At 46.8% G+C, this 18,055-nt stretch overlaps 1 protein-coding gene across 1 annotated transcript; it reads right to left on the bottom strand.

Moving 5' to 3' along the window:
- Positions 1-1,115: 1,115 nt before the first annotated feature.
- Positions 1,116-16,059, bottom strand: LOC144110886 (serine/threonine-protein kinase PLK1-like). The gene is made up of 10 exons (XM_077643953.1): positions 15,946-16,059; positions 14,472-14,579; positions 14,099-14,215; positions 12,724-13,037; positions 10,521-10,720; positions 8,402-8,521; positions 7,052-7,162; positions 4,324-4,678; positions 2,477-2,723; positions 1,116-1,355 (listed from the first exon to the last, which is right to left on the bottom strand). The coding sequence occupies exons 1-10, from the start codon at positions 16,057-16,059 to the stop codon at positions 1,164-1,166; spliced, it is 1,878 nt and encodes a 625-aa protein (XP_077500079.1). The 3' UTR covers positions 1,116-1,163.
- Between the last annotated feature and the right edge of the window lie 1,996 nt (positions 16,060-18,055).

Here is an 18,055-nt window from a genome sequence, read left to right as displayed (position 1 = left end):
CTTGTTTCTTTTCATTGTCAGGATTTGTTCATGTTGTTATGCATACTTTCACGTTGTTATGCACTTCTTTCTTTTCTCTGTCATCTTTCATGCAGCTCTGTATTCTCATGTTGTTATGTATTGTTATTAGCCCATGTGAATGCTTTTTTACCATACCTCGGCACGTGTTGATATGTTCACCTTCTTGGGTTTTTTTATAATCTCACTTTGATATTCCCCATTGCCCCATTTCTCTTATTTGGTTGTTAGGTTCACGCTCATTCATGCAGCTTGTCTCTGGATAACAGCGGATATATATGTGCGCCTGGCTTATTTTGTCGTTATTAAAGTTGAAAGTGACACTTTTTTCCTGTCGTCTGTGCCCCTTTTTCCTGTTAACGCCTCTTTAGCGCACAGCCTCTCAGAATGAATATGCACCAGCTAGCCCGTCAGAAACCCCTACTATGGCTATTTAACAGCTACTCACTGCAAAAAAACAATGCGATCTTATGACAAGACTTAACGATGAAGGCAATCCCTCCTCCCTCTTAGAAATACGGCCGGCAATATCAACAACCATGATAAATGCCATGAGGAGGGAAGGGAATAAATGAATGTAGAATAAAAGAAGGAAAGAATCCCCTGTAAACTGCATGAAACTATTGCAATCATTGGTTTCCGACGCATTTAATTAAACAGCAAGGCGGGTTTTTGTAATAAACAATTTTTTTCTCTTTTTCTTGGGGGGGGGGGGGTTGCGACAGCAGTTGACACGCCTTTCAGATGCCCTGCAGAAAATGGTCTAATGGACGCCCACACTTCAGGTTGTGGCCCAGTGGCAATGCGGAATTTTGAAACAGCAACCCTGTGCGGACGTCAGCAAATATGTGGTCAAACAGCTTTGGAGTGAACGCACCCACAGGGTTCAAGACGAGAGGATTGTTCCAAACAGGGTAACCTCGTGCATGGGATCGGTAAATACAAAAGGCATCCTAAGATGCATGGACGTGACAAAATTCGGCATTCCGCAGTAGAAGCACGAGAAGCGCACATCACATAAGTCTCTACATAAGTATTTCTGATAATACGAGACGGGCATGTTTCTTTGCTGATCCACACCAATGCAAGATGTCGCTGTACGGGTTCTTGCAAAAATTAGTTGTTTCGATCGAAGCTCAGTTTTTTTACGATGACGCGGTGGCCAGTCTATTAAGCAGTCTACGGGCATACTTGAGCCTCGAGATCAGGTCCGGTGGGCAGCCGTTCTGCAGAGTTTCGAGCTGGTATGTGCGCAAGACGCGCTTGCTGTCGATGTATGATACCGTGGCCATTAACGGGCACAGGAATATCTTTGTGTGGTCCTGGTGGAAATTTACCTGGACGGAAGCAAGATGACGACGTGAAAATGTTTACTGATATTGCAGAAAGCCACGTCAAACATTTCAGACAAAAAAGAGAACCGCCACTCATATCATCTCACCGATGTGCTAACAATCTAATGTGTAACATATTGCGATGAATCAATAAAAGCGTGACTTCACTCAATCTTACACATTCACTGTTACATTCAGATAGTTCAATCAAGTTGACTTGTGACAAAGATGGGAATCACAAATCGTGCAGCATCTGAGAACATTCGCACCAATAATGTTATACTTCTGTTGTTAAGAACCATCTGGGCAACAGTGAGAATAAATAATTTTTATGTCAGAAAGCATCACTGCGATAAGAACCACCGGCGCACTCGCAACAGTTTATGTATGGGTGTCCTGAGTCATTGTGCGAGACCGTCAATATTGACGAAATTTTTCGGTGCGAAAGGGACTCTCAACCTCTTTAACTAAAACTTCGCCGAAAAACGACGTGGTATTATTGACATGGTAACTCATGTCACCTACTGACACAGATGTGTTCGAGAAAGTGGAATCTTTCGCGCCATTCCATCTTTCTTGCACGCGGGTCTCCTGGGTCATCAAATCCATCATCTAAATAACTAAAATTCGCATCGTTCTACGCAGGGCCCGCCAGTTACAGAAAGAATGTCCTGATTTACAACCCAGAGCTATGAAACGTGAACCTGTCTTTGTATATCATTGCTCGGGAATTATTTTGCAGCTGTGACGTAGTGATTAGAGCATATACGTCATACGCGGGAGGCGGTGTCTCGATTCCCAGCGCCATTACGTAAACGCCGCTTTTCCAATTGGCACAAGGTGTACCCTAATTTGATGCTCGGCTATTTTAGCTAAAAATCCATGAAAAAAATGATCTTTGACCCTACCTGTGCAAACCGAAAAACTCCTATGCATGCCACTCTTGCGGTATTGAAATCAAATGATCGTCAGTCATCATTATCATCATTACATGTAAATACTTTGGTTGCCAATGTGGGTCTCACTGAAGTCTTCGGGATTCTATGATAGTATATGCGTGCTGGTTAAAAGCTGTGGTTGTACAGGAAAGAATTTCCTGTAAAAGCGTTCGTGATCAGGCCTACCTGCAGTGTGCCGTTTGTGAGGTAGAAGCAGATCGCCTGCCGTGTGCGCAGCCATGACCCCAGGCAGGGCAGCCTAACCAGGTTGTCGCCGTCCTGTGGGCGGGAGTCCTGCCCCGCATTTTGCAAGTGCTGCTTGATGTAGTCCCTGAAGTACTTGAGGAGAGAGATCTTCTTCTCCAGGTGCGACGGGTACTCCTCCAGGGTGGAGTAACTCTCGAGGCCATCCTGGTCTATGTACGTCACGTTCCTGAAACAGGGGGCGGTAGCTTGATAAGCGTGGTTATAATCTACAGAGCTGCGAAATCTGTTTATTGCTAATGGGAGGCCATTTTTCTTCGATGCTTTTACGAGGAGGGAATCATAAGTATTGCTGCAGGATTAAAACTACCAAAGTAGCAGAAAAGTACAGACAATGCGAAATTCTCCACTTTAAAATGGCCGTCCGTCCATTCCACGCTTCTGTCAATGCAAAATATTTGAAGTTAGTGCACGTTACTTGATACAACCTCTACAGTAAAGACATTCGCAGGTTATGTCTGGACCATGGAAACGTATGCAGGGAGATAACTTTAGCCGACCAGGTCATTCACTCGAGAAATATAAAGTGATACCTAATGAGCATGCTCTGCAGGAGTCACCTATCTCATCCTCAGTGTGGTTTCAGTAGGCGCAATACAAAAAAGCCTAGCAATTAGAGCTCTAACAGTAGTAAACCACAATCGGATGAACCATAATTACGCTGTGGTTTCACGGGCGACAAGGGGGTGTCGATTGCGCTTATTTTAGGCCATGTTAGTGGGCACCATCTGCAATGCGTAGTCTTTAGGAGCCCACGCATGCAGGATACTAAAATGCGCTAAGCGCCATAAGACGACCAACCCCAGCCCCCCCCCCCCCCCCCCCTTTGTGTGGACACCCCTTTGTGTGACAATTGTGAATTGTATCGGTTTAACGCCCCGAAGCGACAGGTATGGGCTATGAGGAATGCTGCAGTGGACGACTCCGAATTAATTTGGACACCCTGGGATTCTGTACGGGCGCTTTTGTATTTACCCTGCATGAAATACGGCAACCACGGCCGGCATCAAACTCGGGACCTTGGGATCTGCAGCCGAGCGTCAAAGCCACTGAGTCACCCCAGAGGGAACGAGCTCAAGAAAGGAAGAGAAATAGAAGCGTAGGCGAAGACTGCGCAGGGTCTCTGCATTGAAGCCGCTGCTCATGAGCCAAAGTTAACTGTTGCAGTTATTTCTCCCGCGCTTTTCCACTGCTCGGCTACACATGCGGTTACCTTGACTACTGGCCCGAAGATATTTTTTTAGGACACGCTACTTGTCCAGCTGCTTAAAGTTGTCTCCACTGTGCTCCTGTGTAGCCCCCTGCCCCCTCTGCGTCTGGCGGCGCTGGTCGGGTAATTTGTTCTTTTTAGTTTTTTTTAACTGACTTTTCTACTTTTTGTGCTTTATGTAAATATACGGTCAAACGTCCAGCCAAAGTTCCCTTCTACGTTTCCTTGAACTAGAATGACAAATAATGCTAATTCATTTCCTTCGCATCACGAACGCATGCTGCAGGGAAAGCGGTGTTCAACCCCCGTGCCGCCGAGTACCCACCGGTTTTCCAGTGGATGTAATTAGCTTTACCTTGGATTGCTGCTCGGCTTCTCTGGGTAAAATGCTTGGATGAAGGGTGTAAGAGTGCCCCCCCCCCCCCCCCCGACACCGTAAATATGAACTGTTTGGTCAAGCAGCCCTAGCGCCAATAAAAGAAAAGCCAAAATCAGCAGTAGCAACGAACCCATGATCGCACCTTTTTGCAGACAGGAAACAGGCAACAGAGAAGCTTACACGTTATTGCTGATTAGGATGGCACGGGTGTCATCGTTAAACAGCACTCCGATGCTGTTGTCGCATAGCTCGTAGGCGATCCCGTATTTGGCAGTGTAATCCATCCACTTGGTGACCCAGAAGACGGGCGTCGAGGCCGGGTCCTCCACTTCCTCGGGGTGCTCGAAGCTATGCTCGGGCGGCCGAGCGTTGAACAGGCGGAGAAGAAGACGCTGCAGCTCCCCCAGGTGGGCCTCCCGCTGCTCCCTTCTCTGGGCAGGGCCCGACGACACAGCAGCACCCGCACCCGGCACTGCATCCGGCGCTGGTGCTGCAGTCGGTGCATCCAATACTGGCGTTCCACCCGATCCAGTTGCTGCACAGTGCGGGAAATGCGCAGCCAACATTTTCAACTTTCGAAATAAAGAACTGGTAGGATTGTAATCTTCAGAAAGTTAAGCTCTCCTTTACTTCAATTTTATTTTGTGAGGTAACAGTTTGTACTTGCACTTCAAAGGGGGCCGTGAGACTTTCCTGAAATATCCAGCTTAACCGTAAGTGTTTCAATGCTTCGAGACCAATGCCACACATTGAAGTGCAGCTTCATTCAGCGCCACTCGGTTAAGTTTTCAAGATATCTTCGTTTAGGAGACACCGACAATTTTATCGAAGATTTGGTTATAGCAAAAATCGACTCTAGCTCTTTCTGGCTCTGTCAATGAAGAAAACTGAATTTTAAAAAATGAGATATTTCTACCCTCGCCCCGTGATCATTGACTCAAAGCAGATTATGCTTGCTGTGACCTGTCCGCAGGGATCCGCACAAAATTTGCCTTGCCGTCACCGCCGTTTTTTTACTGAGGCAGCTGATCGGGGCAACGCATGAACTTCATTTTTTTTCGTTCTCTATCTTATATAAAAGCGCCGCTTTTCTCGACAGACGCCTCTTTGTCGTTAGAACTCGGTAATCTACCGATACAGACCGAAGACAAGTTCTCCACAGTGTTCCTTTAACGGGCTCTGGTGCTGCACCCTCCATTGATGCTGTGTCTAGCACTGGGGCTGCACCTGATCCGGTTGCTGCACAGTGCGGGAAACAGGCAGTGGACATCTCTAACTTTCGAAATGAATAATTGATGCCCTTGTAATCCGACACAAAAGAGAGCCAGGTCTATACGAAATTTCTTGAGGAACGAGTTTATACATACACATCAAAGCAGGCCTATGAAAACGGTCTCTCAACATCGAGCTTAACTGTAAATGTGTGAATGCTTGAAGAACAGTACCATGCGTGAAGTACCGCTTGGTTCAGCGATTGTCAGCGGCAGTCAGCCATGGTTCCTAGAAATCGCCTCTAAGCAACCTGATCGACAGTCAAGCCGCGGAGGAAGAAAGAAACAAGGACGGGACGTCAGGAAACAGTTTCGAAGTTTTGACATAAAAATAAAGCAGGGAAAGTCTGCCCGAATGCGCCAGCGCATGAAGCGCTATACTGGCCAGGGTCGTGTCCGCGCCCACATGTCAAGGCGTTCGTGCTGCGCTTGCAGAGAGAAAAAGGATAGGGGCAGCTACAAGGGCGATTGGTTTGCGAAGGCCGGCCGCGTGACGTAATGCTCCTTCCTGCGTTTCTTCCTCCTTATCAAGCAGCTTGATATACTCGTCTACTTTTCTTCCCCGAGGCGGGTAGCACATGCTTACCGTGCGCAAAATCATCATGTACCATTGCCTATCGGTGTAGGCAAGCCCTAAAGTTGGCAGGCTTGAAGTTTTTGTTGCCATGTCTCTGATGATTCTTTGCGGTGTCTAGTGCTATTCGCTCACTGTTTTCAAGTGTGATCACGTTTACAAGGTGTTTATGCGTAAGCCTGTTCTGAAAGGTAAATTAGCTGGAAGATAAAGTTCTGTGCGCAAAAAAAAATGAAAACTGGTTTCTGAGGATTATTATTATTATTCTGAGGAAAGGTGAGGAAAAGAAATGGCGCAGTAATTGTCTCACATATCTCGGTGGACACCCGAAACGCACCGTAAGGGAAAGGAGGAAGGTGGGAGGGAAATAATAAAGAGAGAAAGGTGCCGTAGTGGAGAGCTCCGGGATAATTTCGACTGACTGGGGATCTTTACCGTGCACTGACATCGCACAGCACACGGGCGCCTTTGCGTTTCGCCTCCATCGAAACGCGGTCGCCGTGGTCGGGATCGAGCCCTGGAACCGCAAAGGCGCCCGTGTGCTGTGCGTTGTCACTGCACGTAAAAAATCCCCAGGTGGTCGAAATTATTCTGTAGCACTCCCCTACAGCACCTATTCCTTTCTTTTACTCCCTCCTCTATCCCTTCCCTTACGGCGCGGTTCAAGTGTCCGCCGAGATATGAGACAGATACTGCGCCATTTCCTTTCCCCAACAAATTCATATATAGAAATCAGCACTTTAACGGATGTTCTATAGCAGCAAGTGCGGCGCTGTAAAGTCGTAGTTTAATAATACTGGCAGCATATTAATGCTCGCTTAAAATTAACAGTGTTGCGGCGGAAATAAAAAGGAACGTAAGCCAACCATTTACGTGTGAAACTAGATCGGTGACACCAGCTGTAATGTGAATTCAGAAACATCTGCTTACCACATTTTCAGGGACAGTTAAATTGCTTGTCAACATTGCTCACTTTCACCATCGGAAACCAAAGACTAGAACCTTTCAATGGTAACTAACCAAACTGTCGGGGCCGCGAATTTAATCACGCAAGCCAGCAAACCTTTGCGTCCCACAGCAAACTTTGACGTACTCTTCTGCGGCTTCAGGTCCTTTACGGTCTCTGGCTTCTCCTGTAGGCAGTTCCTTATCGGGCTGATTTTGGCTCCCAGCTCTGCAGCGATGAAGGGATGAAGCAGCTGAGACAACTCTTGCCCCAAAACTCAAATACACCAGCAGTTCAAAGCTAGGCTCAGCAATCAGACCTACAGTTATTGTCTTAGGAACAGGAGTAGAATCATCTCATTAATGTGCAGTCGTACTGCTATGCCAACTCACTGCAACGAAGCATGAGAAGCGGGTAGGAAAGCCCACTAACAAAATGGCTACCTGCTAACACTTACGCGTTTAGGAAAACACCAGTCACGCTGCCCTTTCGCAAGAAAATGACTCTAATTAACTCATGCCTAAAAGAAGAATTACAAGCTAATTAAATATTTCACAAATCCAGAGTAGCCCGCACCACCATTCCACGCGAACGCCATCATAATCCTACGTTAACAGTTGGGCTTTTCAGTTATTACTTTTTTTTTAATTCGCCGGACTTTTTCCGATGATTATTTCTGAACGAAACTTTTTTTTTTACGGAGAATGTTAATTTCGACGGATAAATTACGGACTTTTTTCGGTGATTTATTGCGGCAGTCCTGGATGCCTTTTTTTCAACATGATACGTTTATTTACCAGTACTTAAGAAACAAATGGTACTACATGGAGCTGTGAATTGCTATCATCATTTAAGAAGCACCACAAGTCAAAAAAGACAGCCGGCAGGCAAAACAACAAGTGGAATTCCACTTCTAACAACTACCAGGGTGGCATGTTATCGTAAGGTTGAGCGAGACTACGCATGGTCTGCGTGCTGATGGCAGCTATGGAACTGCTCCTCAGTCGTGGCGGTAGCCAGAACAGGATACTTTTTCGTGACGCCCAAGCACATTCTCTGTCCAGTGTTCTATATGAAGTGATAGACTTACTCAACCGTTTAAACGTTCTCACCGTTAGCTTCTAGGCATTGAGGAGGTGGTGCTTCTGGACTGCAGAGTCGTGTAAGCTAGCAAAGCAACATCTGAAATCACACAACTGTGCGGCTTATTGAACAGTACCACCTCCTCAACACTACCCTGACTTACCTGAGCGTAACTCTGTCTGAGCTTAACTCTAACTCAACATCTGGCAATAGCTACGACCTGTATGTAAGGAATACCTAACTTTTCGGTTAAAACCAAATTTTTAAACCTGAATTCGGTGCACCTTTCCCGGTTTTCTATGGTTTCAACCGAAAGGTTCTGCCGCAAGTTACAATATAGCATTTCAGTGTGCAATCAATAGGCAAAGTCATGGTTCAACTCACCAAGGCTTTCATTTTTCTCCACGAGGGGTCTGCGGTCACCAATGTTCAGAGTAATGTTTAGTGTGTCGAAACGCGGCTCCATCACAAGGCAGGATGTCGGCAGTCGTGAAGGCAGCGGCCCTATAATCACAACAAAACAGCATTGCAGGGATGTGGTAAATCAGAAAACGATTACTTCCTGCATTTAAGTCTCATTACCAGCTATTATGAGCACCACCGATCTTTATCGACTCTAGCACTAAATTCACAAACAAAAATTTGTAGGGTTTTAACGTACGTAGTTAAACCGAGCAGACGTGCGAGAACAAGTGTTCATTCTTCAGTTGGAGGGGGCACTTAAGCTCCGGCCTAAGGGTACGACGTTATAACTTTAGTGAGTTAATGCCCATATATGCAGAATTGTTCATTCTCTACTTTGCACTTATAGACGGCGGCGACTCCTCATACCACTGCCAGCGCAGTGACGCAGCGGTTAAGCAACAAGCCACTGCATTGGCAGTAGCTGTTTCTATCACAGCCACCGCGTTAGGGTAAAAAAAGCCGCTGATTGAGCGAGAAGGCGATGACGTGAATGACCTTGAGAGGGGAGCAGTCCCGGGCATCCGGGCAAGTCAAACGCCATCGTCTGCAGGGCAAAGGCCTCTCCCATGTCTCTCCATTAACCCTGTCCTTTGCAAGCTGCTGCCACCGTATTGCCGCACATTTGTTAATCTCATCCGGCCACCTGACCTCCTGGCGCCCCCTGCTACGCTTGTCTTCTCTTGGAATCCACTCCGTTACCCTTAAGGACCAGCGGTTATCTTGCCTTCGCATTGCATGCCCCGCCCAAGCTCATTTCTTCCTCCTGATTTCGACTAGGATGTCATTAATTCGCGTTTGTTCCCTCACCCACTCTTCCCGCTTCCGGTCTCTTAACGTTACACCTATCATGCGTTGCATCTAAATTCCGTGAAAATTTCGTACAATAAGAGTTATGGCACGACTACTAAATTCCTATTTGGAAACCGGAATGGACATATCAACCTTAACACCATCACAGCGCATCTCTCTTGTAAAAGCAATCATTTAAATCATCGCGATACATGCAACCATGTCGTTTTGTTTTTCTTTTGCAAAAGCGTTCTTTTCCACACATCTGTCAATACGTAAAGGAAGCCAAGGACCACTCAAGCTGCCAACAAGCAGCTTTAACCCTGGCCTCATCCATTTCCCTGTAAATGGACACAAGTAAGTGAAATGAAATGAAATGAAAATCTCAGAAATAGGGACGAGCGAATACTCTAAAATGTCGAATAGCGAATCGAATATCCTATTTTATTACTCGCACTAATCGAATAGCGTATTTTAAAGAATATTCGAAATGAATCGAATATGTTCTCAACTTTTTGAACAGATTTAGAGTAATGGCAGAAGGTTCGAATAAGGCCCGCCGTATTTTTCTTCGGTGAATTCTCCAAAAACCGCCCATTCTGATGCCGCACAGCATCCTTCCGCGAAACGTATGACGCAGATGAAGGGCTCAGCGCTACGGCGCAGTCCATTTGTGTGGTGCCATTCCTAACAATTTTACATGGCCTCTGAGGTGGCATTACTCAGGCAAATTCATTAAAACGATGCCCTGACGTTCGATCTCGGAGGCCATGGCTCATACTTGGGTGCCACCAGTCACATTCTCTGCGGCGCGGTTCTAGTGCCGCCGGGTATCCACCGGTTTTCTAATGGGCACAAGGCTTCCTCCGGTCTGATTCTCGGCTTTTCCGGGGTGAAATGCTTGAGAAGAGGGTCTTTGACTAAACCAAGCAAATGGTAATTTGCTTGTACTAACTATAACTTGATGGCTTTTACCGTTAATATAATCAATGCGTGTTCCGACCCATTAGTAGACATTAGTGCTTCGTCTTTTAGCAGCTATATCTCTAACTTCATAACTTTTAAATTTATAGCACCGTACAGCAGAGCCACAACTGTCGCTTTAATATTTGGCGCGATTGCTCGTTCTGTACGAATGTTCGCACAAGTAGCGAAGATTAGTAGTAATATTCAATTCCTATTCGATTCAGTTTGAAAAAAGGATTATTCGCACTTCTCTCCAGTGTATAAAAGCAGCAACAAAGCCTACCGTAAGTGATGAAGTCGTCCTGCATAATGGCCTCGATGTTGGGCCGCCTTTCAGGCTGCGGATGAAGCATCTTCCGAATCAGGGCACGAGCCTGGGGACTCAAATCCAAAGGGATGTCGTAATCGTTCTTCCGTATGCGAGCGTAGGTGTCCTTCAGCGTGCTGGTCTCGAACGGAGGATATCCCGCCAGCAAGGTGAACCTGCCGAGAACGGTCAAACACCAATTATCCACACCCACACCGCATCGCCCATGGCTGCCATGAACCACGCCGCGTCGCCTTTCACAAGCTTGCACATTTTTCGATAGGCTGGGAACCAAGAGAATGACAAAACGAAACACAAGCTCGTGGAATGCAAGGTTCGTTGACGGCGATTGTAAAGCATTAAAAAAAACGATCAGCAAAACTTAACACCGGAAAAGCCCGAAATAATATTTCTTACAACAGAGGTTAATATCGGAGCTTCGTGGATCTTATGTGGGCCTCGAACTCACTACCAGGATGCACTTCATCTTCACTGAAGTGTCCTATATTTCCTGAAAAACCTGACAGCGTGGCATGTCAGCTCTTGTGCAAAGACAGTTGTAAATAGAACCTTGCGCAATTTCTTTTAGTGAGAAAGCACTACTTCACGAAGTCAAACCGGCTCATCGAGTTTGTAGGAAGCTTGACCTTGAGGGTGACCTTGGCCAAACAATACATTAATAAATGGATAAGATAAATATTTCTGAGACTGGGATTTGAACCCGCGGCAGCGTGGCCTGATAAGCTTCGCTGACCACTGCGCGAGAGCATAATGCTGTCGCGGCAGCTGACCTCACCTTGTATTAAACTGTAACACACTCTCCTGCTGTGGACTGCACGTCATGCACTGTCTTCGTCAACTAAAACTACTAACTAATATCGTCGCGTCGCCAGACGTGCCGGCGACGCAGCAGAACAAAACCATTAGCCAACCAGGCTAAATACATGCTTTTGCTCTCTACCTGTTTTAACTACGTTAAAACCCCACCAGTTTTTTTTTTCTAAATGTGCTAAAAAATCTTGTAGAAGAATGCATGCGCAACCTGTTGCTATGAAAAGTGTTCATCCCTGATGTTCAGGAGATTCACGTCCGTGCGAAATGCAAACAAGTGTTGAAAATACCCAAATGAAAAATACTCCAACACATCTAAAGATGTGATCAGAGCCATTTTATTGATTTCGTATGACGAGTGCGAGCCGAATCGTTTCAATAGCATACTGAACCTGAGGCAACCATTTAATCTGCGTAACCGATTGCGGCAGAGAGCCACTTGAAATGACATTAGAAAAGTCCCTGAGCTTGAGGAGCCACGGGTGCTGTCGGGCAAGGCTTCTTGGAAATCAGTTACAAAGGCAATTGTCCAGCAGGGGACTTAGCGTAGCGCACTAAGGCAGTAATCATGATGAATGATTTGACTCATTTAAAGTGAATGTTTGACGGTCCAGGCATATGTTGCGAACTTTTTTGGCGCCCATCTCGGGTGGTCCTAGGAATTGTAGGGAGAGTGGGGAACCTTATGGATTAGCCTTGATTGGATTTTATGGTCGCACGCTTTGCAACAGGTGAGGTCACTTCCCCGGTCTCTTCAGAAGCCAAAAACTACTGGGGCACTGAAGTCTGCTTACGTGCTATGAATACGAAAGCATTGCGAACTACTGCTGATTCCGTTGGTGCGTTTGTGGTGTGTGCGTTGGCGCAAACTCAGTTTGCGTTGGCCTCCAAACCGCATGCCATCAGGAGCTCCGTGGACTAATACCCACATATGCCTATTTCATGACTCTCTACTTGACATTCGTAGATGGCGGTGAGTCCCCATACCACTACCATGCGCAGTGATGCAGCGGTTAAGCAATGCGCCGCTGCACTGGCAGGTGGCTGTTCCTGTCACAGCCACCCGTAGGGATTGTGCCACCCATGTTGCTCTTACCGAGCAACTCCTCGCGCAGCCGGCACGACGCTTCTCCGAACTTACCCGAGCTTCCCTTATTGGCTGCAGCTGGCGCGACGCACCTCCGGCTTACCCGAGTTACTACCGAGTAACCGAGTTAACGAGGAACCCGGGTAAGCTCGGGTAAGTGTCCGCACTTTCTGTAACCACTTTCTCGTAACGCCACGCATGACCCATGTAATCCTTAAGCATTAATAATTATGAGGACGCGCGATGGCTCAGAGGACTCACAGTATACACCCGATTGACCACACGTCCACTTCGAAGCTGTGTCCCCTTTTGTCGAGAACCTCCGGGGCCATGTAGTTGGGGGTGCCGCAGAGAGTCTTCTTACGCTCCCCCTCGTAGTCGACACGGGTGGAGAGTCCGAAATCCGCCACTTTGAGCTCCATGCGGTCGTTGAGGAGCAGGTTGCCGAGTTTCAGGTCCCGGTGTATGACGCGATTCTTCACCAGGTACTGGCAGGCCAACAGGAGCTGACGCAGGAAGTACCGAACCTCGGGCTCGCTCAGGGTCATGCGGCGCCGGTGCATTTCGAGCAGAGACTAGAAAACATTGGAGTGAAAAGTTCGTTTACCTCACCTAATAAAAACCGTGCCACGTCCACAGTAGAAGGCACCTGGCTGTCAATGAGCGCTCACATATCTTGGGGAGAAGCTCCAAAACCTGTATTCTACGGGCATATAAATATGTGCACTATGCCTTGAGCTGTCACTCGAGCCGCTAAGTAGACCAGGTGTTTCAGGGAAGCCGGCCACTATTTTTTTTAAATAGGATTTTTGAGGCAAAGAGAAGCTTTTTGTGGTATAGTAATATCCGTGTTAGCGGGCGTCAGAAAAAGAGGGGGCGAATAATGTTAACTAGTGAAGTGATTAATTAAATTCTAATAACTTTTAAATTATTACAGATAGGCACATGATTGGCATTTGAGATTTGTAGCCGGCCGTTAGTAACAGCTATACCAGTTTTTAGAATTTCGAAGACGCGATTACCCTCACCGCTGTGGCTGAACTAATTTGGGCCATTTCTCGCGCCATTCGAAAACCGCGCGCTTGCCGGAGGGCGCAAAGCGTCGTCAATCAAATCTCGACACTCCGTGACGCACGTATCACGCGACAAACTCATCCCCGCCCGCATTGCAGTGCTCCCCGCTCCTCGCCACTTCGCTGCTTCAGCGCGGCTGGGGCGGAGAATCAAGTGCAATCAAGTGCCCATTGGTGACAGTCAAGAGAAGTTTGTTAATCAATTTACTAGATAATATGAATAGCCTGTTCTTTGCGTCCGCCAAAACTGGTACTAAAATTCCTCAATAAGCTACTCTTTACCTCAAAAACCGTTTTTTTATTAATAGCCGGCTTCTGAAATTCCTGGTAGACGACATATATGTGAGGATCGTGTAAGCACAAAATAATTACAGAATTTTCTGGGAGCAAGAAGCTCGATAGACAATATTTGGGTGTAAAACATTCGAAATAATGTTCCCACCCGGAAATAGTGCATCAAATGTTGCTTGGGCCTACAAAAAAATAAACGAAACAACCTAGTAGTATTTAAAACGTGGTAAACACTGTGGTGGGAATTGAGAAGTGTACAAAGGAAAGCATACTCGTCTTCTGCAGAGCTCCAGAATGATGTACACGTTGCTGTCGTCTTCAAAGTACCCGTGGAAAGCAACAATGTTCTTGTGGCTTAAGCTTTGATGGATCTGTATTTCCTGGGAGATCTGCATGAGACAGACACAAGCTACATATGTTAGTAGCACAGCGCTGAATTTTAAAAATACGAAGAGCTAAGGAGAGCAGAAGCCTGTCACGGCGGCAAAACGAACTTAATCCAAATATTTACTCCGGAATTTATAAGTATACATGCTTCTCACTACCTTGCTCATTTATTTGTAATTATTACCATCAACTTTCAATGTTCAAGATATGTAGAATTGTCAGCAAATGCACTAAAAGAAGTCCACAAATGATACTTACCTTTCTCTTTCGGAGGGCATTTGTGAGCAGCGCCTTGGAGACGATTTTTCCGGCGTAAACCAACTTCGTCTCCTTATCAATAAATTCATAACACTTTGCATAGCCGCCCTGCGAAATTAGTAAAGTTTCGATAAATGCCCTGCCTTTCAAACAACCCCTTTATATTTATGAAAGAATTCTGAACAAGCTCGTAAATGTAGACTGATAACAAGGGAAAGAAATAAGTTTAAATTCAAGAAAGGGTGGAATCAAGGTCCGCAATGATATTAGTTCGATGAGCAACAAAATTTAACGCTGCATAATAAGCAATAGGTTTACTTTCTCAAACAATGCCGTTTATTTTATGCCGCGGGCGCATGGCCTTATCATTGGCGCTCGCCGCGTGGGCGCTTGATCTTGCGCTTGTTCCATGGGGCGAGTACCTGGCTGCTTCCGAACGGTCGCGATAACGCGGGGCTGATTGTACGGCGTTCGGGACTGTTCACGACAACGCTAGCACGTAGCCTGAAAAGTTTGTAAGTTTTTAGCCGTGAACAAACTTTCCGTTGCTTCTTTTGTAGTTTTCTTTCTTTAAAGAGAAAGCTCACCCAGTAATGACAAGTTGCTCCAATGTCTTTTCCTGTCTGCTTTTTGTGCCTGGCACGATTAACTCCTTTTTTTTCGATTCCGTTCTAAAACATTTCCTGTTCAATTAATGCTGCCGGTTCACACGGACTCGCCGCTTACTGTTTCGTTACACAGCTCTCAAGGCACCTAATACATGTTCGCACGAAACAATTCGTCTGTTCGCTAATGATTCTTATCAGGTATGCAGAAGTTTACAATCGACAGTACTCTTGAGGACAATGCACATGGGCTTTTCGGTACGTTCATAGTGAGGCCCATATTCGCAGGCACTCTGATCCCAACGTGCGCGTGGTACTACTGACATTGAACTGTTCAGGTGCTCCTGCTATGTGAGCATGACATTGCCTATTAAGCGCTCTGCTTTCAAGGCTTTCATCGGCTAGCCTGCCTCGCGAAGTTCATGGTACATGGAAAGATAAACAACACTTGATAAAGATGCAAAGATCGCAGGCTCGCTCTGTAAATAGAAGAGTTGCACAGCAGCAAGAGGTGCGCATTGAATGTGTTACCGATATAATCTTGGACACAAGAGCACTGCTACACTTGCCGCCCTTGTGCAAGACGAAACAATGAAAAGTATAGTTTTATCGCCTCTTACCACTGACTCCGCTCTTCACCTAATGAGGGCGTGAACCCGGATTAGACTTGCACTCGTAACAGTTCCACACAGGAACGCGAACAAACGATGGTGTGACGTCACCAAACAAATCCCATCATCGGGACGACAAAGAGCCGCTAGGAATTTGCACTTCGGGTTCAGTTTCCTGCCTCAGGAGTTAAATTCAGCGCTATGATATGGAGCGGCGCTGCGAGGAATATGTCACTCGTCAAAAGCTGAAGTGCCTACCTTGCCAAGGAATCTGCCGCGCACATATACTCTTGTAGATCTTCGGTCAGTGATGAGTTCTGGAATGTCCCTGCAGGAGGTGGCCGCAGTCCTGGTTGAGAGAGCGGAGGCCATCATGCATGAGCAAATCGCTGTTCAGTGTTCAAAAGACTAGTGGTTCCAGCCTAGCTACCTCGAGGAAAATGGTTTGAAATTATCAATGCCGACCACAACCGACGGTTCTAGAACGTTGGCGGAAAACTGCGCGCGGAAAATTACGATGCCATTGGTTGACTAGCAGGCGAGAGATGCTGCTCATTGGCTGAAGGCCAGAGTGAGGTCCCGTCTTCTTCTTCTTCTTCTTCACCCCAGGTATACGGCACGTCCCATCTTCTACTTCTTCTTCTTCTCCCTAGTAAGTATGTGCCGCGGGCGCATCTGCCTCATCTTTCTTCACCCCCTAACAGGGGCGAGGTACCCAGTGCCAGTTCTGGCTAGATTGAGAACGCTCATTCTTTATTGACAAATTGCCAACTACTTATTGCATCTAAGCAGCTACGTTGGAATTTTAAGAGAATAAAAATAGCAGACAGGAAAAAACAGCAGGAAACAAAGGAAACCAAGGAAATATTGATGTGTATGAGATAAGCTAATCCAGGATATACAAAGCGAAAGATGTCGGTGTTCACTGTGTTCATTGGCGTTCGCGTTGACGATGTTTTAGAAGGCGATGGCTTTGAGGAAAGGAAGGGCGCATAACTGGCTCCCAGGATATGCGGACGCCTCATTCGTGCTTTCATACATGTGGCGGTGGTGAGAGAGAGATGTGGCCTGAATGCATTAGCGCTGACAGCGTTGTGGCTGATATTCGGCCCTGCAGCAATAGCTAGGCCGCAGCGTTCATTTGGTGATCAATCTCTCACGATCAACCATCAACTGCATGCCACCTCCCAGGGTGGCAGGGAGGGCGCGCTGCCTACACAGTGTGCGGAATGCAGTCAAATCAGGCTTCTGCAGTTGGACACCAACGCCACGTACATGAAAGCGAGATTGAGGTTTCCGCTGACCCACGGAGACGGTTGTGCGCCTTTTCTTTCGTGAAAATGAACGGCCTTTGATGATGATGATGATGATGAATTTTTATGGCGCAAAGGCATCTGAGGCCAAAGAGCGCCATGACAAAGGGTATTTTCGATTTCTCAAGGTGGGGTCAAAGACCCATTTCCCAAGCATTTCACCCTAAATAAGCCGAGCACCAGACCAGGGGAAAGCTTGTACCCATTGTATCACCGGTGGGTACCCAGCGGCACTGGGGATCGAACCCCGCACCTCCCGCATGCGAGGCGGATGCTCAACCACTCGGCCACCGCTGCGGTTGAACGGCCTTTGCAAAGGTTGTCAACGCCAATGAACTCTATGAACGCCGTAGGCTCACTTGTTTTATTTGGTTTTTGAGGAAAGAAAATGGCACAGTAACCATCTCACATATCTCGGTGGACATCAGAACCACGCCGTAAAGGAAGGGAAAAGGAGGGAGGGAAAGAAGAAAGAGAAAACTGAAAATTTAAAGTTGGATTTTGAGGAAAAGCGCGGCGCTGCGCAGCGGCGGAACACCTGTGACTCGGCGCTACTAGTGGCGCATGCGCAGTAGTGACAAGGGAGCGAGCGAGAAAGGAATATATCCGCGGCAAGGCGCGCGTCGTGACGTCATGTGCTTCCTCGGAGCACCGCCACGGCGAAATCGCAAGCTCGCGGCCAGTAAAGCTTTCGTTTTGAAAATTCTAACATGCCACCTGCCGTTTCTACTTAAGTCAAGAACAACAGTAGTGTTGTTCTTGTGTCCATTGTCTTCTTGAGGACAACGAAAACAAACGCAGGTGTGAAGAAATGAGACCTTTAGCACAGCACGTGCAGTCATCATCATCATCAGCCTGACTACGTCCACTGTAGGCCCATTACCTCTACCATATATCTGAAATTAACCCTGTCCTTTGCCAGCTTCCACCACCGTGTCCCCGCAAACTTCTTAATCTCATCCGCCCACCTAACTTTCTTACGCCCACTCTTATTCTCCCGCCCCTCCCGTCATCACCTCCATCTGGAAGGAAACGGTCTTGCCATATATTCATCC

This window comes from Amblyomma americanum, chromosome 11 (genome assembly GCF_052857255.1).
Source record: "Amblyomma americanum isolate KBUSLIRL-KWMA chromosome 11, ASM5285725v1, whole genome shotgun sequence".
In the NCBI taxonomy this organism is placed as follows: Eukaryota; Metazoa; Arthropoda; class Arachnida; order Ixodida; family Ixodidae; genus Amblyomma; species Amblyomma americanum.
This window is presented reverse-complemented; position numbering and strand designations above follow the sequence as displayed.

Coding starts and splice junctions, on each gene's coding strand:
- LOC144110886 (XM_077643953.1), bottom strand. CDS start 16,059: ATGGCCTCCGCTCTCTCAACCAGGACTGCGGCCACCTCCTGCAGGGAC. Junction 10,721..12,723: donor TGGTCAATCGGGTGTATACT/GTGAGTCCTCTG, acceptor CGTTCTCGGCAG/GTTCACCTTGCTGGCGGGAT. Junction 7,163..8,401: donor GGAGAAAAATGAAAGCCTTG/GTGAGTTGAACC, acceptor TCATCGCTGCAG/AGCTGGGAGCCAAAATCAGC.